This window comes from Heloderma suspectum, chromosome 2, assembly GCF_057233095.1.
Source record: "Heloderma suspectum isolate Gila_16-S chromosome 2, 16-S_ref, whole genome shotgun sequence".
In the NCBI taxonomy this organism is placed as follows: Eukaryota; Metazoa; Chordata; class Lepidosauria; order Squamata; family Helodermatidae; genus Heloderma; species Heloderma suspectum.
In genome coordinates this window covers 367,593,911-367,620,320 of record NC_139459.1, presented here as the reverse complement: position 1 = coordinate 367,620,320, position 26,410 = coordinate 367,593,911, and the positions used below count along the sequence as shown (strand labels likewise).

The 26,410-nt window shown below is 46.7% G+C and overlaps 1 protein-coding gene and 1 long non-coding RNA gene across 4 annotated transcripts; both read left to right on the top strand.

Annotated features, from left to right (window-relative positions):
- The first annotated feature begins 1,507 nt into the window (after window positions 1-1,507).
- On the top strand, window positions 1,508-20,106 carry LOC146355935 (uncharacterized). 3 transcript variants are annotated; one of them, XM_084830836.1, is made up of 7 exons: window positions 1,508-1,568; window positions 4,000-4,599; window positions 12,880-13,398; window positions 13,632-13,752; window positions 13,935-14,005; window positions 14,338-14,464; window positions 16,393-20,106. In XM_084830836.1, exons 3-7 carry the CDS (start codon window positions 12,985-12,987, stop codon window positions 17,598-17,600), a joined length of 1,941 nt encoding a protein of 646 aa, XP_084686962.1. In that variant the 5' UTR covers window positions 1,508-1,568; window positions 4,000-4,599; window positions 12,880-12,984; the 3' UTR covers window positions 17,601-20,106. The 3 variants fall into 3 exon arrangements, with proteins under 3 accessions (XP_084686962.1, XP_084686961.1, XP_084686960.1); XM_084830835.1 differs by having other exon boundaries at window positions 4,000-10,693; XM_084830834.1 differs by lacking the exon at window positions 4,000-4,599.
- A 171-nt stretch (window positions 20,107-20,277) lies between these two features.
- Window positions 20,278-25,373, top strand: LOC146355934 (uncharacterized). Its single transcript, XR_014787244.1, has 2 exons — window positions 20,278-21,298; window positions 22,568-25,373. It is a non-coding gene; the product is annotated as an uncharacterized LOC146355934 (long non-coding RNA).
- Window positions 25,374-26,410: the final 1,037 nt, after the last annotated feature.

The window sequence follows — 26,410 nt, the reverse complement described above, 5'->3', positions numbered from 1 at the left end:
TCCGTGAATTTGTCCAATCCCCTTTTAAAGCCATCCAGAGTGGTGGCTGTCACTGCGTCTTGTGGTCGCGAAGTCCATAGTTTATAACGATGTGCTGTGTGAAGGTCCTTTCTTTTATCTGCCCTAAATCTTCTACCAATCAGCTTCATGGGATGACCCCACTGGGTTCTACTATTATGAGAGAGAGAGACAGGAAAGTGCAGCTATCCACATTCTCCACACCATGATATTGGTCTCTGTAATTATTTAATATAAAGCAAGATATGTCTAAAATAAATAAAAAATGGGGTTGAAAAGCTGGGTTGAAGCAGAGTGAGGGAGCTGCTTCAGGCAGGCGATTTGGGGTGATCTGAAAGGCCAGCAAAATGTAGTTTTACGTTTTCCAACTCTTACTGTGCTTTTTACTGTCAGGGAGGGAGAACAGCTCTTATGAGACTTCCTTCCTGGTGTGCTGAAATACCTTTACCATTTGGGGTACTGAGGCTGGGCGGGGGGCAATTGCTAAGCAGACATTCTAATACAAGACATTCTGATGTTTTGACAGGAGCAGGGACAGTGGTTAAAGGCTGCAAAATCTCTGAGGCCAGCCCTGTGTTGCACAGATACTCTGAAGAATCTCTGCGCAGAGAGGCAAGTATAAGGGAGCCCATTCAAGAATGACACTAATTTTTATTATTAATGGGAAAGGAATAATGACAGAGAATGAAAAAGAGGCGTTTAAGAAAACCTGGCTAGAAAAGAAAAAGAAGAGATAGAAAAGCGATCAACAGAGCACAACCAGTCAATCACAGTTGCTGTGGGGAAAAAAGATTGTAGTCTCCTCAGAAGCAGGACACCGTCCTGTGTAACCTTTTAAAGCAGCTCTTAGTTGTACTACTCAGGAATGGCGCTTCTAGCTCATTGCAGAATTCAAACACTGAAGAAACCATATAAATGCAAGGAGCGTGGAAAGAGCTTCAGTCAGAGGGCACATCTCACTTCTCATCAGAGAATTCACTCGGGAGAAACCATATAAATGCTTGGAGAGTGAAAAAAGCTTTGGAAAGAAGACACATCTCACTTCTCAGGAAAGAACTCACACAGGGGAGAGACCATATCATTGTTCGCAGTGTAGAAAGAGCTTCAGTCCAAAGACAACTCTCGCTTTTCATCAAGGATTCATTCCCCGCGAGGCCCAGTGTCCGGGGCTGCTCCCGGGCGCGCCGCGACCCTTCCCGCACCACGAACAACACCCCCGCCGGCGGAGCTGATTCATCCAGCGAGGGGGGGATGCCCAGAACAGGAAAGACGAATTGCTGCCAGCAGCGCCGAGGGCAGCCAGCGCCAGCGTGGCGCGGCGGGGGGGTCCCCGGGTCCGCTTGGGGAGCTGCGGAGAGGATCCCGCTGCGTGGCCCCGCAAGGGTCAAAGGCGCTGAAGCGGGGATTCCTAGAGAGGAGGGGAGAGGCCGCGTGGCCCGGAAACGCGCCTCCTTCGGCCAAGGGCGCTTCCTGCCCCGCCTTCCCCGGCAGAGGGAGGAGGTCTTGGCGCGTCTCCCGGTGCGGCTTCGGCGCCTCCTGGCTGGGGGCAGGTGAGCCCCCCGCCTTGTGCAGCCGGGGAGGGGCAACTGGGGGCGGGGAGGGCGGGGGGAGGTGGGGCGGGGATGCCCTACTTCAACCCCAGCGTGTCGGGGCGGGTCTGCGCTCGGGGCGGGGGGAAGCTGGATGCGCTCACCCCTGCGGCTGACCCCCTTGGGACCCCCCTCCAGGGAGCTGCGCCCTTCCTCCGTTCAGCATCCCAGGCGGCGCCCTCGATGTGGCGAGCGGGAGGGAGGACGTCGAGGGCGCTGCTGCGCGGAGCCACTTATCTCCTTCATCCGCTGAGGGAGCTGCTCTGCACCGGCCCGAATCCCGCTGAGCAGGGGCTGGACCCGATGGCCTCGTAGGCCCCTTCCAACCCTACCATTCTGTGGTCCTATGATTCTTCCCCCGCTAATCGGACGGTGCCCCCCCCCCCGCGCAGGTGTGGGTCCCCAGGCAGTTCTGCGTGGGGCTGAGACGCTGCCCTGGGCCTCTTCTGACAGCAGCAAACAACACTGGGCAGAGGGAGACGAGGGCCCCACCACGGCCGGCCCTCCCGTGGGGCAGCAGATTTGGGGAGCCCCGAGCGGGAAGCGGATGCATAGTTAGCTCTGCCTTCCTGCGGCTAGACAGCCGAAATCAGCTGTCTAGCCTCAAATGCAGGGCGGCTGAAGGGACGACCCCCTCCGCGCTCTCCTGCCCTGCATTGGATAGGTGGTCGCCTCCGAGTTCAGAGGCAGTTGTCTATCCCCATAGGATTGCACCCTTAGATGACCTTCCCCACACTTTTTCTAGCTCTACAGGACCTTTTTTACATGTTGTGACCAGAACTGTACAAATTATTCCAAGTGTGGTTGTGTGAAATATCAATTTCAATTTACACAGGACCAATCAGTTGATCAGGCTGAGAGGTTTGGGTTCTTTTGAGGTAGAGAAGAACACGCACGCAATCAATGCTGATGAAAGAAAAGTAGAGTTATTGAAATAAAAGAAATAAGCAAAAGTAGAACCTCCCCAGAGAGTTGCACATTCTCTGAGGCTGAAGAGGTAACACACCTCTCAGGCAAAAACTTAATTACAAAGAAATCTCAGAGTTTCAACCCTTCTGAATTTCAAGAGGTTGCATGCCTCTTAGATAGCCCCAAACCAACAATCCTCAAGAAGTTGCACCCTTCTGTGAGGCTTAAGAGGTTGCACGCCTCTTAGGTAGAAACTTAGTTTCCCAAATGTGGTGCATTAAATGACTAAATATACAGTTAGCCCCTGTTTGTTGCTCAGCTCTAGATCTCTCCACCGCCGCAAGTGGCCCACTGAGGCAACGGTGATACCATGTCAGCCAGGCCCAAGCCTAAGCCTAAGCCTGCTGTCTTATATCCTAAACCCAAACAGTGAGTATGATGGAACAAAGATAGCTGCGCCCTATCTAAGCCCTGGACAGTAAAATCCTTTCCCTGAATTTTACCCAACACATACTCACCACAGTGCTCTCAAGTACTTGGCCAGAGCACTTAATACGTGTCCCGTGGATTGAGGGTACTGTTGGAATGTGCGCATACAAACGATCCAGATGCTACCACACCCCTCCTGAACAATGGCAGATTCAGGGGTTTTATACTCTTTTTCCCTCGTTAGGGCTCATGAGATCCAAGAGGGATTCTGGGTCTTCTTTGTTGATAATACCTCATGTTCCCACTTCCCAAGATTAACATTTGTTGTAGACAGCCTGGCACCTCCTTCAGACTCCCCAACATTTCTCAAGGTTGTTTCTGTGGTCATAACGTGGTGTCCTCCTCTTTTATTGGCCCATTTCCATCTTCTGTAACTGATACTTTGGCAATCTTCAGCACATATGAGAGCACCCTCAGCTGGTTCTCCTGCAAGAAAACAATTCATTCTCCATTCACACCTCCTCTTCCTGATCTGGGCTATTCACATGACATGGACTGGTTTAGAATGTTGACCTTTTTACATTTCATAGTGTTCTAAATTAACACTCAGATATCATAGGTTACAAAATACATTTCAGTATGTTTACAATTCAGGCTTGTATTCAGGGTCAAATTTTGCATTCTATTTCTTTTCATACCACATTTGTTACATTTCAAAAGAAAACAAGAGTACATTGTGGCGCCTGAAGTCTACAAGGTTATCTACTAGGAGCAGGGAAAGAAGTTATAGAGAGAAGCAATTTTATTGACAAAAATCAAGTAAAGGTGGATTTAAGAAATAAGAGAAATTAATAAAAGTGATAATATAAGATATAAGGGAAATATAAGTGGATACGAGGAGACATTACAATGACAACTTGAAGAAAAATAGGGAAAATAAAATCACACTGTGTCAGTTGCACCATGGATTTGTATAGGGGAAGTATGAAATTGGCAGTTTCATTCTCAATTCCTTTTCTAATTATGCCTAACATTGAGTCTGCCTTTTTTACAGCGGCTGCACCGTGGGTTGACATCTTCAACTGACCTGTCCACCACAACCCCAAGATCTCTTTCCTGGTCGGTCACCGCTAGCTCAGATCCCATCAGGCTATACTTGAAGTTGGAATTTTTTGTCCCAACGTTCATCACTTTACACTTGCTTACCTTGAACTGTATTTGCCATGTAGATGCCCATTCTCCCAGTTTGGAGAGATCCTTTTGGAGCTCTTCACAATCCCTTTTTGTTTTAACCACACTAAATAATTTGTTGTCATCTGCAAACTTGGCCCCTGCACTGCTCACTCCTAATTCCAGATCATTTATGAACAGGTTGAAAAGCATTGGTCCTAATACAGATCCCTTTGAGACCCCACTATTTACTTCCCTCCATTGGGAGAATTTACCACTTATGCCTACTCTCTGCTTTCTGTTCTTTAACCAGTTACAGATCCATAAGAGGATCTCATAAGAGTCCTCTTATTCTGTGACTGCTAAGTTTGCTCAGGACTCTTTGATGAAGGACTTTGTCAGCCTTTTGGAAGTTCAAGTAAACAGTGTCTACCAGATCACCCCTGTCTACATGTTTATTGACACTCTCAAAGAACTTTAAAAGGTTAGTGAGACAGGACTTACCTTTGCAGAGGTTGTGTTGATTCTTTTTCAGCAGGACTTGTCCTTCTGAAGGGCTTGTCCGGCAGAGCGAGCAAACAGGGGGAGCAAACAGGAGTTGGCCAGGGGTGGTCAAGGGGGAGACTCCTAACATTTTTTAAAATTATTTGTCTTGTTACACACACTTCCATACCAGTGGGACTCTGTTTTTAACCTCCAGTGCGTAGAGGACCAGGCACAGGCTACTCTAGAACAACCAGGAAGCTAGACACAAAAAAGGAAAAGAGACTATGCAGGGGCAAGATTCTCCAGTGGTGGTGACATGCAAGGTGTGTGCCATGTTTGTTTTCTTGCCTGAGAACAACATGGCCTACACCTGCAACAAGTGCAAGTTGATCACGCTGCTGGAAGAAAATGTAAGTGGACTGGAGCGGTGACTGTCGACCCTCCGGGGAATAAGAGAATATGAAGAGTTCTTGGACAGAACGGTGGAACTACAGCAGCAAAGTGAAGAACAGAAGTCAGAGGAGCAACAGCAAGCTGAGGCAGAAGAGGAAGCTGCTGAGGTGAGGAAAAATGAAGTATAGGATACTCCTTGGAAAAGGGTGACAGGAGCAGAAGAACTAGAAGCCACTCTGCACCAGTGGAGCTGTGGAACCGTTTCCAGGTACTTGCGGATGAGACTGGAGGACAGCCTGCAGAGGAAGAATTACAGGGGAACCTGCATGAGAGCGAGCAAGAGGCTGAAGGTCAGTCAAGCAGAGGTGATGAAACCAAGGCCCACAACAACAAGAAGAGAAGAGTAGTAGTAGTGGGAGACTCCTTGCTGCATGGGATCGAGACCCCAGTATGTCGCAAAGACTCATGGACTTGCCAGGTATGCTGTCTCCCGGGAGGACGGATTGGAGACGTGACTAAAAGGTTGCTTGCACTCATAAAGCCCACTGACAGGTATCCGTTTCTTCTCATCCATGTGGGAATAAATGATACCGCCAAGCGGAGCTACGAAGAAATCACATCAGACTTTGAAGCTTTGGGAAGGAAACTCAAGAACTTTGGGGCCCAGATAGTTTTCTCATCCATCCTTCCAGTAGTCAGAACAGGGACAGAAAGGGAAAGAAAAATACTCCGGGTGAATGACTGGCTACGAAGGTGGTGCTGGCGTGAGAGATTTGGATTCTGGGACCACGGGCTATGCTTCCTGGAAGATGTGCTGTTGGCAAGGGACGGGTTGCACTTCACAAAGACAGGGAAGAATGTGTTTGGCCACAGCTTGAAGAATTTATCAGGAGAGCTTTAAACTGAATGCTACGGGGAAGGGAGACATAAAGTTGAGGGTAACAATGGACGTAGGCGCATGCACTGCAGCGGAGAGCACAGCTCTAATAGTGCCCAATCACAGTCTTCACAAACATGTAGGAAGAAAGCCAGACCATGAAGCACATGGTCTTCGATGTCTATATACTAATGCCCAGAGTATGGGAAACAAACAGAACAAACTTGAACTCTTAATACAGGAGGGAAATTATGACTTGATAGGTGTAACTGAGACTTGGTGGGATGACTCTCATGACTGGAATACAGCAATTGAAGAATATAACTTATTCAAAAAGAACAGGAAGAACAGAAAGGGAGGTGGGGTTGCACTATATGTTAAAAATACTTAGCTCTGCCCAGAAATACAGGAGGATGAACTTGGTAGCCCCATCGAGAGCATCTGGATCAAAATAAATGGAGCAAAGAATAAAAGGAACATGGTGCTCAGAGTCTACTACTGGCCACCCAATCAAGGAGAAGATGAGGATGAAACTTTTGAAAAGCAGATAGCCATGTTTCAAGGAAGCATGATGTAGTAGTAATGGGGGACTTCAATTTCCCTGATATTTGTTGGGACACAAATTCTGCAAAACATGGTCCCTCCAGGAAATTCCTCACTTGTGTGGCGGATAACTTCCTCCTACAGAAAGTAGAGGTAGGAACTAGAGGATCGGCTATCCTTGACCTGATCCTAACCAACAGAGATGACTTAGTGGGTAAAAGCAGTTACAGGAACTCTGGGGGAAAGCGACCATGTTATACTTGAGTTCATGGTTCTAAAGGAAGCAAAAGCAGAGTGTAGCCAAACCCATACCCTGGATTTTAGGAAAGCTGATTTTAATAAACTCAGAACAATGATCAGTAAGTCCTATGGCAAGCAACTCTTAACGAGAAAAGGAGTCCAAGATGGGTGGGAGTTTTTAAAAAAGGAAATTCTCAAGGCGCAATTACAAACAATTCCAACAAGAAAAAAAGGTGGAAGACAACAGAAGAAGCCAATGTGGCTTCACAAAAAGCTAACAGATGACCTGAAAACAAAAAAGGACACATAGAGGAAGTGGAAGGAAAGCCAAGCTGCAAAGGAAGAGTAAAGGCAGATAGCACAGAATTGCAGGGATGGCATCAGGAAGGCTAAAGCTCAGAACGAGCTGAGGTTAGCAAGGGATGCTAAAAGCAACAAAAAGCTTTCTTCAGCTTGTTGTTGTTCAGTCGTTCAGTCGTGTCCGACTCTTCATGACCCCATGGACCATAGCACGCCAGGCCTTCCTGTCCTGCGCTCTCTCCCGGAGCGTGCTCAAGTCCATATTCATTGCATCAGTGAAGCTATCTAGCCATCTCATCCTCTGCCGTCCCCTTCTCCTTTTGCCTTCAATCTTTCCCAGCATCAGTGACTTTTCCAGTGACTTTTCGTATTTGGTGGCCAAAATATTTGAGCTTCAGCTTCAGTATCTGTCCTTCCAATGAGCACTCAGGGTTGATTTCCTTTAGGATGGACTGATTTGACCTCCTTGCAGTCCAGGGGACTCGTAAGAGTCTTCTCCAGCACCACAGTTCGAAAGCATCAATTCTTCGGCGCTCAGCCTTCCTTATAGTCCACCTCTCACAGCCATATGTTACTACTGGGAAAACCATAGCTTTGATTATGCGGACCTTTGTCAGCAAGGTGATGTCTCTGCTTCTTTAGCCTTGTGATACGTTCCATGGGGTTTTCTTGGCAAGAATACTGGAGTGGGTTGCCATTTCCTTCTCCAATGGACCACATTTTGTCAGAACTCTCTGCCATGACCTGTCCATCTTGGGTGGCCCTGCACAGCATAGCTTATGGCTTCACTGAGTTACGCAAGCCCCTTCGCCACAACAAGGCAGTGATCCATGAAGGGGTTTCTTCAGCTACATGCATAGTAAAAGACAGAGGAAAGAAATGGTGGCTCAGCTATTAAGTAAGGATGGCAAAATGATAACAGATGACAAAGAAAAGGCAGAAATGCTCAATTCCTACTGTGGCTCAGTCTTCTCCCAAAAGAGGGTCCATGACCCCCCTGGCAAAGGCGAAGTACATGCTGAAGGGGCAGGATTGCAGCTTGAGATCGATAGGCATATGGTCAAGGAACACCTAATTACTTTGAGTTCAATCTCCAGGGCCAGATGAACTGCACCCTAGAGTAATAAAGGAACTGGCAGAAGAACTCTCAGAACCACTGTCTTTTCTCTTTGAGCAATCATGGAGGATGGGTGAAGTGCAAGATGACTGGAGGAGGGCTAATGTTGTCCCTATCTTCAAAAAGGGTAAAAAGGAGGAACCTGGGAACTACAGACCAGGCATTCTGACATCAATCCCTGGGAAAATTCTGGAGCAGAATATAAAGCAATCCATCTGGAAGCACCTTGAAAACAATGCAGTGATTACTCAAAGCCAACATGGATTTGTCAAGAACAAATCCTGCCAGACAAATCTGATCTCATTTTTTGATCAAGTAACCTCCCTTGTGGACTGTGGGAATGCTGTGGACATCATATACCTTGACTTCAGCAGAGCTTTCGACAAAAGTGCCCCATGATATCCTGATGAGCAAACTAGCTCAAAGTGGGCTCCGGTGGATCCACCGTTGGCTACAGAATCGGACTCAAAGAGTGCTTATCAATGGGACCTTCTCCAACTGGGGAGAGGTAATGAGCGGGGTACCGCAGGGCTCAGTCCTGGGCCCAGTGCTCTTCAACATTTTTATTAATGACTTGAAGGAGGCAGTGCAGGGAATGCTGATAAAATTTGCAGATGACACAAAATTGGGCGGGATAGCTAATACCTTGGGAGACAGAAACAAAATTCAAAGTGATCTGGATAGACTGGAGCGCAGGGCAGAAAACAACAGAATGATCTTTAATAGGGATAAATGCCAAGTTCTGCACCTAGGAAAAAGAAACCAAATGCGCAGTTACAAGATGGGGGATACGTGGCTCAACGTCACTACAAGCGAGAAGGAACTTGGAATTGTTGTCAATCACAAGCTGAATATGAGCCAACAATGTGATGTGGCTGCAAAAAAGGCCAATGCTATTTTGGGCTGCATTAATAGAAGCATAGCTTCCAAATCCTGGGAAGTACTAGTTCCCCTCTACTCAGCACTGGTTAGGCCTCATCTGGAGTACTGTGTCCAGTTTTGGGCACCGCACTTTAAGAAGGATGCAGACAAGCTGGAGAGGGTTCAGAGGAGGGCAACGAAGATGATCAGGGGACTGGAAACAAAGCCCTATGAAGAGAGACTGAAAGAACTGGGCATGTTTAGCCTTGAGAAGAGAAGACTGAGGGGAGAGATGATAGTGCTCTTCAAATATTTGAAATGTTGTCACAGAGAGGAAGGCCAGGATCTCTTCTCCATCATTCCAGAGTGCAGGACACGGAATAATGGGCTCAAGTGACAGGAAGCCAGATTCGGGCTGAACATCAGGAGCAACTTCCTGACTGTTAGAGCAATACAACAATGGCACTAATGACCTAGGGAGGTGGTGGGCTCTCCCACACTGGGGGCATTCAAGACAAGGCTGGACAGCCATCTGTTGGGGATGCTGTGACTTGGATTCCTGCATGGAGCAGGGGGTTGAACTCAGTGGTCTTGTAGGCCCCTTCCAACCCTACTATTCTATGATTCTATATGCTTACTATTTTTATTTTTAATAATGCCTTCAACCAATTAACGTGGAACAGACGTTAAGCTAACCGGCCTGTAATTTCTGGGATCTCCCTGGGATCTGTTTTTGAAAATTGGTGTTGCATTGGCCATCTTCCAGACCTCTGGTATAGAGGCTGATCCTAGGGACACGTTGCATATTTTGGTTAGAAGATCGGCAATTTCATATTTGAGTTCTTTGAGAACTCTAGGATGGATCTCATTTGGGTCCAGCACAGGTATCTGTCCTATCTCTTCGGCAGTGAAGATGGATGAAAAGAATTCATTCAGCTTCTCTGCAGTCTCCTTGTCCTTCTTCAGTACTCCTTTAACTCCATTGTCATCCAGTGGTCCAACTGCCTCCCTAGCTGGTTTGTGCTTCTGATATGTTTAAAGAATTCTTTATTGTTGGCCTTGATGTTGTCAGTGATATGCTGTTCAGAATGCTTGTTTGTATCTCTTGCTGTCCGCTTGCATCACCTTTGTGCAAGTCTTTGCTGGCTTTTGTTTTCATCGCTTGGGCAAGACTTCCATTTTCTGATGGAAGCTGTCTTTTCTCTAATAGCCCCCTTAACACTGCTGGTTAACCATGCCGGCGCCCTTCTGGACTTAGTGCTACCTTTCCTAAGCTGTGGTATACATTTTAGCCGGGCTTCTATTATTGTGGTGTTGAGTAATCACCAAGCATTTTGAAGGGATTTAATCCCTTTGACTCTCCCTTTTAACTTCCATTTCACCTGACCCCTCATTTTAGAGAAGTTTCCTCTTTTGAAGTCAAATGTAACTGTGTCGGACTTCCTGGGCAATTTTCCACTTCAACATATATTAAATCTGATAGCACTGTGATCACTGTTTCCAACGGGTTCAACAACATTTACACCTTGTACTATGTCCTGGGCGACACCACTTATGATTGAATGCAAGGCTGCCTCCCCTCTGGTCGGTTCCATGACCAACTGTTCTAGGGCACAATCGTTTAAGCCATCAAGAAATTTAACCTCTTCATCGTGGCTGGACCGTGCATTCATCCAATCAATGTGGGGGTGATTGAAGTCGCCCGTTATTACAACACTTCCTTGTTAATCAGGCCTCCCTGATTAAGTTTTTCATCTCAAGGTCAGTCTGAGCATTCTGGCGTGTGGGACGATAGCATGGTCCTTTCACTAAATGAGTTTTGGAGCCTGGTATTGTCACCCACAGTGCTTCTGTGGAGGAGCCTAGCCTTTTTGGGTGTTCTGGTCCACTCAACACTATGCCCTCTTTGACATCCAGGGCAACTGGTCCCCCACTACACCCTTCCCTGTCCTTCCTGTAGAGTTTATATCCAGTTACTAATTTGCTAGCGATTCAGGTGTACAAGAGGATATGCATAGACAGAAGCTGTAAAAGTTACTTACTAGCTGTTTACCATCTTAGTGCTGGAGATAATAAAAGTTTCTTTCTTTCATGAAATCTTACACCTTCTGCTCTTGGCTACGTGAGGGTTAAGCTAATAACGGAAATACTACAGGTTATAATCAAGCCAGTGTGTCCTCACAGCTTGAGGACAAAGTAAAAACAGTTGGGCCTGAGCCAGAGGTCCTGGTGGCGGTGTTTGTGTGTGTGTGGAAGGTACTTCGTACTGTGGGAAAGGCCTCAGTGAGGAGGAATTCTCACCGTTAACCGGCAGAACGCCACTGGAGGCAGCTGGAGAAGAGTACTTTCGAGAAGGAGGTGAAGGCTGATAATAATGGATAAATATCTAAATGGGGAGGAGGAATAGTGTGTTAAAAATCCTGAACAGGGAAAAAGCCAATCTCAACAGAGCACAAGTGGTGAATCCCAGTTTCCGTGGGGCAGAAAACCTATGGTCTCCTTGGACGGAGGATGCTGTCCTGTGAGAACGCTTGCTCTGTTCCTGTGAGGGAGCTCCCAGCTATGTTACTTAGGAATGCAGCCCCCGTCTGCTGAGGCAGCACAGCTCAGAAAATCGGGGCAAAATGTTTGGGGTCTTTTTAAGTGTTTAATGTAAAGCACAGTCTTCCTAACTAAAGCAAACGTAGATGTCATGGGTGCATCTGTGCATAGGCAGTGGCAGAGGAGCTCAGATTCCGAAGAGGAACCCAAAACATGGGGGAGGAACCTTCTCACAGACTCCTCAGGTTTCAATAGTCCAGCTGGATGGAGAGGGCCTCTCTTCACACACCCCTGTGAGAGATAGCGAACAGGGAGAGGTGGGGCTTGGAGAGCCTGAATTCTTAGACGCGAGGCGCAGACGGGAGAGATGGCTGGTCAGAGCTTAGGTGATCTGCCCAATTGGCCCAGCAGGAACAGCTATACGTAGAGACTTCACGAGATAGAGGGAGATCCGCCCCTTAAGTTAGGATAGCCTGCCCGCCTTGTGGTGGGCAACTTCCAACCTTCGTAGCTTCCCCTTGAACTCCCTTTTCCTTTGTAGACTGTGAGTTACTGACAGTTTGCATCTGTATGACCCATTGAAGTAAAGGACTCAAGAGCCCTGGATAGAAGTCTCTTGTCTGTGTTTTGATTTGGCTTTTGAAGTTCAGCAGGGACAAAAGGGAATCCTGACAGCGTGTGTCGATCAGAATGTCTGTCTCCTATGCATAACGGAATTTTGTTGATTAATACATGGGCCTGTGTGAGCCATGGCTGTGTGCCAGAAGCAGAGGCTTTGCATGCAGAAGTCCCTGGTTCAATGCCTGGTATCTCCAGGCAGGGCTGGAAGAACTCCTGCCTGAAACCCTGGAGAGCTGCTGCCTGTCAGTGCTGCCAATACTGGGCTAGATGGACCAAGGGTCTGGCTCAGCCTGAGGCAGCTTCCCAGGATCCTGTGTTGGCCTTTTAAGAATCAGATGACGAATCAACAAAGATTCCTTAAAATGACTGACAGCCTTAACTTGAACCAATGTGACATTAGTTTATGCTAAGGGTGGCTTGGGGAGAAGATGGCAGCAGCAGCAGGTGACACCGCGAGGAGGTGTCACGGAGGTGCTTCCTTGAAGAACAGAGAAGGCCTCAGGAGAAGGCCGAGAGGGGGAGGGACTTTCCGTGGGATGAATGGTTAGAGGGGGATTTGTGCGGTGGGAGAGGATCAGAGATCTTCTGACTCTCCAGCAGGTGAAAGATCTAGGTCAGTGGCTCTCAGATGAAGGACCCTCCCCAAGTCCCTGGTTCTCTTGCGGTCTGCATTTGGCTGCCTTTCCTTTCGGGACAAGACCTGCTTGCTAGCTGGATTCCTGCACGTTTCTTCTTGCGCTAACACTATGATAATTGCTTTCTGAAACCATGTCCTGCCTTTACAGAGCCTTAGTCGCACTGCCTCCTGTTGGAATCTTTGCCCCGATACTGAAGAGGGAAGAGATCCTTCGGCCCCTTTGGAGGTTTTCTGGAAACCATCTGGATCACAGATGGTTGAGACAGACTCAGCTGGCACTGAAGCACCAAGGGACCCTGATGCCAAAAAGACCGGGAGCATCGGAGCGTTCTGGGAAAGAAAGGCCCAGCAGGTTATTTGTGAGGACATGGTGAGCTCAGATGTACAGCTCCAGCATTTCAGGCAGTTCCGCTATGAGGCGACCAAGGGGCCCCGAGAGGTTTGCAACCTACTCCATGAACTTTCCCATCGGTGGCTAAAGCCAGAGCGACACACGAAAATCCAAATGCTGGACCTGGTGATCCTGGAGCAGTTCCTGGCCATCCTGCCAGCCGAGATGGCGAGCTGGGTGAGAGAATGCGGGGCGGAGACCAGTTCCCAGGCGGTGGCCCTGGCAGAAGGCTTCCTCCTGAGCCAGGCAGAGGACAGGAAGCAGGAAGAGCAGCAGGTGAGAGCATTTCATCCAGGGGGTCAGGAATGTGAGGGGGGGTATCCTGAAATTGCCTAACCTGTTCTGGAAATCCACTAAGGAGAGACTTGGATTCCTGCACTGAGCAGGGGGTTGGACTCGATGGTCTTATAGGCCCCTTCCAACCCTACTATTCTATGATGCTATGAGAGATGTCTCATACCACCCTACGACATTTTTGCCTGTCTCATTCCTTGCTCTTTCACATGCAGAGTCTGTTTGCAGAAGTGGGACCGAATTTACCTGCAGATGAAAAGGCTCCATCAGACTCCAGGCAGAGCCCCCCGCAAAGAGGGGCCAGGCAGGATGGTGCTGGACGTGTCACCTTGCAGGGTGAGGATTAATTTGGGGGTGGCTGTATTTTAACCTGGTCTTCAGATGCATGACTTCTAGCACAATTCTATCTATTTGACTAGGACTCCATTCCTACTGTGTTCCAAGGGAGTTTAGGGCTGTAATCCCAATCTTTGAGACACCGTCTGCTCCAAGCTTCTTGTTCTTTTTCTCTCTTGTAGGGGCTGGAATGACGCCAGCAGTGGGTACTCGGCCATCTCTTTTCTGTTGTGATGGAGTGGAACCGGATCAGGTAGGGGGAAGGATCCCTGGGGAGACAGGCAGGGAGCAGCCTGGGTGCCTTCATCCCCGGCTCCCCTCCTAGGGCTGAATGTAGCTCTCTCCTTGCGTTCCCTTCTGACAAAGCTACGGTCATGAGATGAGCCCTGCTGGACCAGACCAAGGGCCCATCTAGTCCATCATCTCCTGTTTCTATCAGTGGTTGACCTTACACCTCTTGGGAAGCCCACAAGCCAGACAGTTTCCTGGTTTTCACAGCAAGCAAGTTTCAATCCTGCAGGATAATGCCCGGCCACCTCACTTTATGTTATCCTTGAGAAGGAAACATTTTCTTTTTTCCTCCAGGCTCTGGTGACTTTTGAGGAGGTTGCTGTGTGCTTCACGGAGGAGGAGTGGGCACTGCTGGATCTTGACCAGAGAGCCCTGCACTGGCAAACCATGGAGGAGAACCGTGGGATCGTGGCCTCTCTGGGTAAAGCTCCTTCTTTTCCTCCTTAAGGATAGTCTGGATTTCCAAGTGCAATCATGATGAGGAAGATACTAACCGGGTTTGGACGATCATGGTGGTCAAAGAAGCCATGCCTTGTAGTAGGGGTGTTGGGGTGGGGAAGAAGACACCCCCACCGTGCGCCGTGCTGTGTTTGGGCAACACGGTAACCTTCACGGCGTTGCGGCTGTTGCACGAGCAAATGGCTGTTGCTCGTGCAGCACACGCAGGGCGGGGAAAAGAAGCCACGGGGGCCCTGCACAAGCAAAGCGTGGCAGAGCACCATGGGATCGTGGCCAGTATTGGTAAGGCTCCCTGTTTTCCTGATCATGAGTGTATCTGGTTCAAAAGGCAATAATGTGGAGGGAGATAATATTACCAATTTTGGGCTCATATCCTATATTATTCATATATTTTGTATTATGTTTGTTTGTAGCATTTTTATCCCACTCCTCAGCCAAAAAAGCCTCCTGCAGCGGCTGGCAATCCATGAGCAAAGAAGACAGTCCCTGCCCTTGCGGTACAATCTGAAAAAGATGTGACACACAAGGGGGGGGAATTAAGTAGACTTCCAGCAGGGCAGGTGGGATGGCCCTGCTCCCCGCCCTTCTGTCCCAAAGGAGCAGCAGTCCAGCTGGAGCAGGCCCTGAAGTCCCCTTTGCCTGCTCCTGCCTCCCTCACTCCTCCTCCATACCCACAGGGTCCTGATGTTGGTCAGCATTTTGAGGCTGCCTCTTAGGAAACTGCCGTCCGAAGGCAGAGCTCAGAAAGAAATTAAGGTACATGGAGTCATATTTAAACCAACAAATAATTAACACCAGTTTAAGGCAGCAGCTGAAAGAAATCATGCCACAGAATGTTCACAAGACATATTAAGTCAGCTCAGTCTCAGAAAATAGCAGCATCACAGCATGCATTAGGGACAGGCAGACCAGAACAGACACGTTTTCCAGGCATAGATGAAGGCCTGGTGTGCCGGGGCTCTGCATGTTTCAGCACCTCCAAATCACTTTTCTCAGTCCACCAGGACTGGTCTCTTTTTATGTACAAAATCATTCATAATCCTGCCAATCCTTAAATAGCAATCCACAGAGGAGTTCATACTGGTAAGACATCACTACAAAATATTAAAACACCACAACAGAATCAAAACATCAGTGAGTGTCCGATCAAGAAATTGTCGGGAAACATTAAGAGCTGCAACAAATACAAACACAGAACTTTCCCACCATGCAATCCTAGCAGCCAGCCACCCAGACTGAAGTTAGTTAACAGAACCCACATGCAGCTGTTTCTCTCAGTCTCTTTCTATCAAACTGCAGTCTGTCTTCACATATAGATACCCAGATATCCAGCTCACATCTTCCTTAGCTGAGGTGGAGGGATGCAAAAGAGAGCAGATTCCCTCTGTCTGAGAGCAACAGAACTTAGACTCCCAGCAGCCAGCACCCAAACTGAAGTTAGCAACAGAACTCCGGGGTTTGCCATGCCCTGAAAAGCAAGTGGACAGGCCAGGAGACCAAGGAGGGTACAGTAGTATGGACCTAGGTCTGATTATACAAAGCCAGAAAGGGGGAGAAGAAGATTCCTGGGTGGTGACAAGAGCGGTTCCGGGCTGAAAACGATGAGGTTCGGACAACTGCTTGCCAGAGCCATCTCAAATGTAACAGTGGGCGATTTGGGATGGGTGCTCAGTAAAGGAGATGCTAAGCCTGCAGTGATTCAGGATCGCTTCTTTCCTGAAAGGCTCAGAAATTCATAGTTGAGTACCTGAGCTGGTTATTTCTATGGTAGGAAGTGCATCCCATCTTAAGGCTTATCCATTCTTCCCTTTATCGAAATCATTAATTGGGGGTGCTCTATGATTTGAAGTTCCGTTGCTAACTTTTAGCAATTTCATGGTTTCATTGCAGGAGGTGACAGGTGGGACGGGGAGAATAAGAGAGAAGTGTGTGTGATGTCACCAAATCGAGAAAAATGCAAAAATAGGAAACAGCAGAGAAGGAAAACTGAAATAAATTGCAATATGAGGAAGAATTCCTTTGCTTCTCAGGTCAGCGGCTACCATTATAACACAATCCAAGAAATAATACATGAAAGACTGGGAAAGGATTGGTTCCATGTGCACAGGAAGACTTTCAATTCTGATTTAAACGTTAAAGCTCATTGCAAAATTCACACCATGAAGAAAACATATAAATGCCTGGAATGTGGGAAGAGCTTCAGACAGAAGGCACATCTCACTGATCATCAAAGAACTCACACAGGAGAGAAACCGTATGATTGTTTGGAGTGTGGAAAGAGCTTCAGGCGGAAGATAACTCTCACTACTCATCAGAGAACTCACACAGGGGAGAAACCATGTCATTGTTTGGAGTGTGGGAAGAGCTTCAGTCAGAAGGCACATCTTACTTATCATCAAAGAACGCATACAGGGGAAAAACCATATAAATGCTTGGAGTGTGGAAAGAACTTCAGTCAGAAAATAGTTCTCACTTCTCATCAAAGAATTCACACAGGGGAGAAACCGTATGATTGTTTGGAGTGTGGAAAGAGCTTCAGTAAGAAGACACATCTCACTCGTCATCAAAGAACTCACACAGGGGAGAAACCTTATCATTGTTTGGAGTGTGGAAAAAGCTTCAGTGAGAGGATAACTCTCACTCGTCATCAAAGAACTCACACAGGGGAGAAACCGTATGATTGTTTGGAGTGTGGAAAGAGCTTCAGGCAGAAGACACAGCTCACTCATCATCAAAGAACTCACACAGGGGAGAAACCTTATCATTGTTTGGAATGTGGAAAAAGCTTCAGTGAGAGGATAACTCTTACTCGTCATCAAAGAACTCACACAGGGGAGAAACCATATGATTGTTTGGAGTGTGGAAAGAGTTTCAGGCAGAAGACACAGCTCACTTCCCATCAAAGCTCTCACACAGGGGAGAAGCCATATAAATGCTTGGCGTGTGGAAGGAGCTTCAGCAAGAAGGGAACTCTCACTTGTCATCAAAGAACTCACACAGGGGAGAAACCATATCATTGTTTGGAGTGTGGAAATAACTTCAGTCAGAAGACACATCTTATTCATCATCAAAGAACTCACACAGGGGAGAGGCCATAGGATTGCTTGGAGGATTGTATGAGATTCATTTACAATCAAGCCATATTTCACATTAAGGACCCACATAGGAGATACACTGCATAAAGGAATGCCAACCAAGGATTAACATGCTGGAACTGAGACAACAAAGAAACTTCAATAAAGAATGTTTTCTCTTATAACAGCACACACTGAAAATAATGATGTGCGGACCATAAATATTCCTGGAATACCAGGCAGGATGTTTTTTCTCAGTTACATGCATTTCACATTCGTTTAATAAATATTTGATTTATTTTTGTAAGAGGGTTAAGAAGAAAAATACATATGCCAATACTGAATAAATATGTGGAATTAGCAAGCCTAAGACACTGCTTCATTCAAGGGGGTAGGGGTTTCTCTTTTAGTAAAGGCAAGTTGAAAACATGGTCTGGTAGGATAAGCCTCAAAACTGAATTCATTAGCTAATAACGTGAACCTCATCATCTTCACTGTACTTCGTGAAGTGTATAATAGTGCCACACTTCAAATCGGTATGATAAATATTGGAACAGGTACAGCTAGTTAAAAAGAGCTTACGATTGACACAGGTATCCTTTTCACTCCAATTCTCCAAAGGTAGATCATAAATGTTTGTCAAACTTGGGTAAAAACTACAGATGCATTTTATTCTGGTTGATTGAGGATGGGTGCCTTCCCTGGCTTTCCTCAAATCCTGTTTTGAGACCAGGATTTTTCTAGAGTAGGTTTAGTAATATGTTGATATTTCTGTTGTATTATGAGCAGTGCAGTGATCATAGCTTTCAGTTCTTCTTGGGAGCTCGATTTCTTTGCTCTCTGGTCAATCTTTCACTGCATTTTTTTTTAAGCCTGAGAATGATATCAAGGAAATCAGAAAATAATCCACCACGCTGCTCCCCCTTGATGAAAGAACGTACCTGCAGAGATGTCCACTCAACTGCCATTTAAGCAGACGGCAAATCTCCTGTGCAGAGGCAGGCACCCACTCAGGAAGGTCCACAGCCAGTGAATCCTTCCCAGCGGGTGTGGGGCCTTGGAAGAGACTGAAAATCCTGCTGCCATTTACGGGCAGGGATTCGAGCTTCTAGATGAAGCTTGGAAGTCTGTAAACCTGAATCTTCCAAAAAGTAACCGTGCATTTGCCTCACGGCCAAACCCAGATCCCTCCACCTTTCTCTCATGAATGCATCCTTCTTCCTTTTCAACTAGGACTTCTGTAGTGATTGTTTCTTGGTCAGGATCTGAATTCAATCCTCTGCTATAGTCCTTCTAGCACTACGAATGAGCCTAGATCATTCTTTTTTCATAGCCCTACATTCCCCATCATACCAACTTGCATTATGCATCCTGGGGGCCTTTGAATGGCCTGAGTGCCCTAAATGGGGTTTCAGTTGGTCTAAGATTTGGGGGTAACCCTCCATGATCTCCAGATTACCTGCCCAGATTCTATTTCTTAGCTCTTGCAAGACAGGGCCATGTAGCAACTGGAGGGTCATGACGTTGACGAAAGAACCAGGAAATAACTGTTGAGTAGGGACCTATGAGCACACAATACATGCCTCACGTAGAAAAGCTCACAGTGAGGCTCAGATGTTTCAAAAGGCAATACAGGACAAGGACAGTGTGAGGCATCTTTGCTAGTCTCAGGCACTCCGTCCTCCCCATCCAGACTAAACTGTGGCTGTGTGGAGGGCGAGTTGTAAGCAAGCACAGTTTGTGTCATTGCACAATGTCGTCACTGATCACGGGGCATGTCAGTTAAGGCATCAGCCTCCTGTTCCAGTTTTCTGGCTCCATGTCTAACAAAACAAAGAATTCTCCACAGTCCTCCTTTATCAGAGCTACCCTAATTAAAATCAGATGAAAGGTTTTTCTCAGCCGTGTCACCCCAGTTATCTAATGCCCTCCTTTAAACAGGCTCACCTAGTGCCTACAATGCATTCTTTTCTGTACTAGGTCAAACTATTCTTATACATCCAGACGTTTTAACTTGTATTTTTTTAAGTTGATATAGCTAGCAATCCTATGCATGTTTAGACAGAAACAAGTCCTCCAGATCCCAGCATAGCTGCTTTGGGGATGCATAGGATAGTGCCCTTCTGGATTTTGTTTTTTTACTCTTATATTTGTAATGTGACCCAGTTGATTGTACACCACTTGGAAATCCAAGGAAGGATGAGGGGTAGTTGATACATGTTTTAAATTAAGCAGAGTTGTTATCCTTGCCTGATTTCCAGGAAAAATGTGGGAGAGGATGTTCTGTGAGAAAAGCTGCTTTACCTAATGATCTATAAGCACCAGCTTCAATTGCTGGAGCCATGCGAGGGTGGAGAGTTTCCAACAACTGCCTTGGGTTACTTGCATGCTTCTGCCCCCCCCCCCCCCCGCAACCACCCCCGTCAAATGGCCTGTTGTTCCGAATGCCCTAGGAACACATTGGCGTGAGAGCAGATGCCTCGCAAGACGCAGCAGGAGTCCCTGAAACAGCCTAAGAGTCCTGAGAAGCGGGCTCCATAGCAGTGCCCCTCCTTCCGCAGGGCCATCACGTGTGGAGGTCCCTGGGAAGGGCTGTAGGAAAGCACTGGGCTGAGACGAGCAGCTCATGGTCCTGCGTGGAGAGAGGCAGAGCCAGGATCTCGCTGCTTGGCCCCTCGGGGTTAAGGGGACTGAAGGGGACTCCTAGAGGGGAAGGGGACAGGGGGAGGGGCCGTGTCCTCCAGATAAATCCCCCCCGCTCTTCCTGTGTCTGCGGCCTCAGCAGCACTTCCCAGCCCTTTGCTCAGAGCCCCCAGAGATCTGCAAAGGGTGCTCTGGTCGGCACTCAGGCTAGCCAGGGCATCCCTTCACTGATCTGCAGCCTTCTCCTTTCCCGAGCGACCCCAAAGCTGGGATGTGAAGGGGTCCCAGCATAGCGTCCTGCATCTTCCGCCCCATCCCTGTGTATCTGTGTCCCACCCACTGTGTGTCCCCACTCAAGTCTGTGTGTGCTGCGGGAGCCCTGCAGGAGCCAGGATTGTGTACCCCTGATCTAAACTTGGTCTAGATGGTTTCCCTACACAAGCCAAGTTGTAGCATTAAAGCAATGCCAGATCATCCTAGTCCAGTAGATGTTAAAGATGGAGTCACGGAAGTCACCATGCTTTGGGCAGTTTTCAGGATCCTGAGTGTAGACCTGTGGCACAATGAGCTCTTTATGATACAGTCCGGCATTGACCCCACTTAGTGCACCTCCAAATAATATCCAAGAAACCGGAATCTCTGAAGACCGATATGGCTTAGGGCACAAGTGTCTATATCTCTCCTTCTGTTTCCTTCTGGCAAAGCTAAGATCCTACAGACAGCCCTGCTGGATGGGACCAAAGGCCCATGTAGTCCAGCATCTTGTTTCTTAGAGGAGCCAACCAGATGCCTCTTGGGAAGCCCACATGCAGGACAGGAGGGCCATAGCTGTTTCTTGCTGTTTTCCCACCAGTAACTGGTTTTCACAGCAAGCAAGTTTCAATCCTGCACGATAATGCCCAGCCACCTCACCTGTGATCCTTGAAAAGGAAACATTTTCTTTTTTCCTCCAGGCTCTGGTGGCTTTTAAGGAGGTTGCTGTGTGCTTCATGGAGGAGGACTGGGCACTGCCGGATCCTGCCAGAGAGCCCTGCACAGGCAAATCACGGAGGAGACTGGTGGGATCGTGGCCTCTCCCCGTAAGACTCCGTTTTCTTGTCAATTTATACTGTCATATTCCAAATGCAATAATGGTGAGGAAGATATAATTTATTTCTTTTCAGGCTCCCTTTTAGGGCATAATCCTCAGAAGGCAGTGTTAAAAAAGCAAAACACTGATCAGGGAAAGGCAGTACAGAACGCGCAGGTTTTCAAGGCACAGTTGAAGGCCTGTCCTGCAGCGGCCATGTGGTGTTCGATAGTATATTTAATCTTTGCAAACTGCCCAGAGAGCTTTGGCTTTGGGGCAGCATAGAAATGCCACATCTACAGCCTAAACCCGACGTTACTGGGAAGGGGAAGTTTAAAAGAAGGAAGGTGGGACTCCAGGGAGTCCAGGTCACAAGGGGAACCTTGACAAATCCAAATTTCAATGATCAACAAATCACTGGGAAACACTAAGAGCTGCAACATGCAAACAAAGAACTGACCCATCATAGAATCACAGCGGCCGGCAGCCCCAAATACAGTTAGATTAGAGGACCCAAACCCAGCTGTTTCTCTCTTAGTCTCTTTCCCTCAAACTGCAGTCTCTTCACACCTAGATACCCAGATTACATCCTCCTCAGCTGGGGTAGAGGGATGGGAAAGAGATCCAATTCTCTCTGCCTGAGTGCCACAGAAGTCTGGGGTTTACCACGCTCTGAAATCTGGTGGAATCTTGCCAGTCGTGGGGAGCCCAGGAGAGCGAGGTGGTTCCAGTGGTGTGGATCCTGGTTGGTGCTGGCAGAGCCAAGACTGGGACGGCTCAGCTGGCACACTGAGTGCACGGAACTCTGCATATTTATCTAGTCCCCACAAAACCTTCAAAGGCACAATGGGTGCCAGGTCCAATTTTACAAAGCCACAGAGGAGTGACAGGAAGATTCTCAGATGGTGGCAATAGCTGTTCTGGACTGAAAGCAATGGCGTTCAGACAAGTCCTTGCCAGAGCTATCTTGAATGTAAAAGTGGGCAATTTGGGATGGCTGGTCATTAACAGAGGTGCTGAGCCTGCATGTCTTCAAGATGGCATCTTCCCTGAGAGGCTAAGAAATTTGGAATTTAGCATGTGAAATGGTAATTTACTTTGCTTGGGGAGGTCACTTCGGGGCTGGCTTATGCATGTAGTTAGATTTGCATTTGCCCATCCCAAGGCTTTCAGAATAGATGCACTTTTGATGAGCTTCATAATGCCAGATCTGACCTTGCGTAAATGACCTATAGGGCTATTAGGTAAGATGACTTTGTCATTTCTTTTTCCTCCTTAGCACAGGCAAGACTTTGTTAAAGGAACCGTATCCATTCTTCCTGAATTTCATTGAAGTCTGCAGTACCTTCCCTACTGATGAGTAGCCCAATAAAACGCTTGTGACGTAGCTGGGCTGAGAGAGAGTAACTGGCCCAGAAACAACAGTTAAGTTCATTTCTGAGCTAAAAGCTGAACCCAGATCTCCATGGGCTCAATCAAAGGCATTGTACCACACAAACAGTCAGTTCATGGCAGTCAATAGAGGTAGTTACACACTTGGTAAGAACTGCATCCCCTGTCATTCTTTTCAGTTCTTCCCTTTATTGAAATCTTTAATTGAAGTTGCTCAACCATTTGATGTTCTGTTGCTAACACAGGCTTTTAACCTTTTTTTGCCTTCATTCCAGAACGTGACAGATGGGAAGTAGCAAACAAGAGAGAACCATGTGGGATGGCACTGAAGAGAGAGAAATGTAAAAATAGTGACCACCAGCAAAATAAAAATGATGTCAATCACAATAGGAGGAATAATTCTTTTGCTTGTCAGGGGGATGACTACCATGATATCACAATCCAAGAAAAACTGCAAGAAAGAGAAGACAAGAATAGGTCCCATATTAGAAGGAAAACTTCCAATTCTGAACCAAACGTTAAAGCTCATTGCAGAATTCATACACTGAAGAAACCATATAAATGCAAGGAGTGTGGAAAGAGCTTTAGAAAGAAGACACTTATCACTTAGGAAAGAACTCACACAGGGGAGAGACCATATCATTGTCTGCAGTGTAGGAAGAGCTTCAGTCAAAAGATAACTCTCACTTTTCATCAATGAATTAATTCAGGGGAGAAACCATATAAATGCTTGCTGTGTGAAAAGAGCTTCAGAAGGAGGATACATGTCATTTCTCTTCAAAGAACTCATATAGGGGAGAAATCATATAAATGCTTGGTTTGTGAAAATATCTTCAGACAGAAGCAACATCTCTGTTCACATCAAAAAACTCACATAAGGGAGAAATGATATCATTGGAGTGTGGAGATTGCTTCAGTGAGAAGGGAACTCTCTCTCAACATGAAAGAACTCATTCAGGGGAGAAACCCTATCATTGCCTGGAGTGTGGAGAGAGCTGCTCTCCAAAGAGAAATCTCACTTTGCGTGAAAGAATTCACTTGGGAAAAACAATGTAAATACTTGGTGGAAAGACTTACAGCAGAAACAGAAACCTTGCTTCTCATCTAAGAAATCCCAGGGGGGAGAAGTTTTAAAAATGCTTGGAGTGTGGAAAAAATCAATAAAACTCATCTTACTTCTCATCTAATAACACACCAGGGAGAAACTGTAGAAATACTTGGAGTATGGAATGAGATCAATTTACAGTCAGGCCGTATTTCACATTAACTACCGACTTAGGAGATGCACTCTATGAAAGAATGCCAAGCCAAAGAATCTATTACTATTATAAACTAAGAAAACATTGATGACTATTAAACAAAAGACTCTATTAATATGCTGAATCTAAGACAACAAAGGAACATATAGAAACAATATTTTCTGATATATTAGTACATATTGAAAAATAATGTTGTGCAGACCATAAGTATTCCCAGAATGCAGGGCGGGATGAATTTTCTCAGTTAAGTGCATTTTGATTGTGCTTGATAAATATTTCATTTATTTTTGTAAAAGAGTTAAGAAGAAACAATATGCATTCCACTATAAAGATAAGCAGTTAGCAAAACCAAGACAATGCTTCCTTAAAGGGGAAGGGATTGCTCCTTTGGTTAAGGAAAGTAGAAATGTTCCAGCAGCATGAACCTCGAAGTGTCATTGCTTATAAGAATGACACCTTTTGAGCTAATATTCTGACTGTGTGTTTTAGCGATCTACTTGATGAAGGCTACAGTTGTGCTAAATTTAATATGGGTGTGATAACAATTGGCACAGGTGCAGCAAGTTCAAAAGTGCTTCCAGTTGACACATTTGTCCTTTTTACTCCAATTCTTGGAAAGGCAGATTGTATCTTTTTGGCAACCTTTGGTGAAAACTACCGATGCATGTTATACTGGCCTATGGAGGAAGGGTGTCTTTCATGTGTTTGGCAAGCTGTTAAGCAGCAGGTCAAACGTTATTACAGTTTTCTTGCCCCTGTAAGGCCCATGGCAATAATAATAATAATGGTAATAAGAATCAATTTTTTTTGGCTAAAAGATCATTTGTAGCTCGTCTGCTATAACTAAAAGCAAGGGTCAAGCGCACCTTAGCTATGGGCCTTAAAAAAAGGGGAACGTAAGAAACTTGGGATGCTTCCATGATGTGCCAGACGTTTCCTGGAACACATTTGCTCACTTTGCCAACTGTTGCTTCCTAACTTTGCTAATTGTTGAGTCTGTAAAAGCTTTGCAGTAAAGCAGTCCTAATTTAGAACTATCATACAATTAAGAAACTGCTGTGAATAACGGACGTTAGATGCCATATATGGTGATCTACTGTGATTGGTCCTCGGGCCGGTTTTTCCTCAGGTAGATGAATACGTTGTTCTGGAAGGAGGGTTGTTGTTTCCCCTTTGTTGGCGGCCAACCTTCATGCATGAAGAAAGGATTTGTGTCAATTCAACCTTGACCAGGGCCCAGTGCTCTTCAACATTTTTATTAATGACTTGGAGGAGGAGGTGCAGGGAATGCTGATCACATTTGCACATGACACAATATTGGGCAGGATAGCTAATACTTTGGAAGACAGAAACAGAATTCAAAGTGATCTCGATAGACTGGAGCGCTGGGCAGAAAGCAACAGAATGACATTTAATAGGGATAAATGCCAAGTTCTGCACCTAGGAAAAAGAAACCAAATGCACAGTTACAAGATGGGGGATATGTGGCTCAACAACACTACAAGCGAGAAGGATCTTGGAATTGTTGTCGATCACAAGCTGAATATGAGCCAACAATGTGATGTGGCTGCAAAAAAGGCCAATGCTCTTTTGGGCTGCATTAATAGAAGCATAGCTTCCAAATCCCGGGAAGTACTAGTTCCCCTCTACTCAGCACTGGTTAGGCCTCATCTGGAGTACTGTATCCAGTTCTGGGCACCACATTTCAAGAAGGATGCAGACAAACTGGAGAGGGTTCAGAGGAGGGCAACAAAGATAATCAGAGGACTGGAAACAAAGCCCTATGAAGAGAGACTGAAAGAACTGGGCATATTTAGCCTTGAGAAGAGAAGACTGAGGGGAGATATGATAGCACTCTTCAAGTACTTGAAAGGGTGTCACAGAGAAGAAGGCCAGGATCTCTTCTTGATCATCCCAGAGTGCAGGACACGGAATAATTGGCTCAAGTTACAGGAAGCCAGATTCCGGCTGAACATCAGGAGAAACTTCCTGACTGTTGGAGCAATACGACAATGGAACCAATTACCTGGGGAGGTGGTGGGCTCTCCCACACTGGAGGCGTTCAAGACGAGGCTGGACAGCCATCTGTCAGGGATGCTCTGACTTGGATTCCTGCACTGAGCAGGGGGTTGGACTCGATGGCCTTGTAAGCCCCTTCCAACCCTACTATTCTATGATTCTACTATTCTATGATTCTATGATCTCCAGCCTCATTCCTTATTGAGCAGAGAACCTGACAATTTGGTGTTAACAGTGGGATGTCTGGCACTCCCGAGTAGACTGCCTGCAGCCAGGGTTCTGAGCACCAGACAGCATGCACATCACCTAGAGGTAAGAGATCCTTCTTAGAAAATCTCCTGGCGCTTCAGCACCCCGTGCTCAGTGTGGACTACTGCGGGTGGTAAGAGTAATTTCTCCTTAAAATAATATTTGGGAAATGGTTGAGTTATACACATTCAGAATCTGGGGTT

Bases quoted from the DNA above. Each gene is read 5' to 3' on its own strand.
- LOC146355935 (XM_084830834.1), top strand. From the start codon at position 12,985: ATGGTTGAGACAGACTCAGCTGGCACTGAAGCACCAAGGGACCCTGAT. The intron at 13,399-13,631 runs GTGAGAGCATTT...TTTCACATGCAG, and splicing joins GGAAGCAGGAAGAGCAGCAG to AGTCTGTTTGCAGAAGTGGG. The intron at 14,006-14,337 runs GTAGGGGGAAGG...TTTTTCCTCCAG, and splicing joins ATGGAGTGGAACCGGATCAG to GCTCTGGTGACTTTTGAGGA.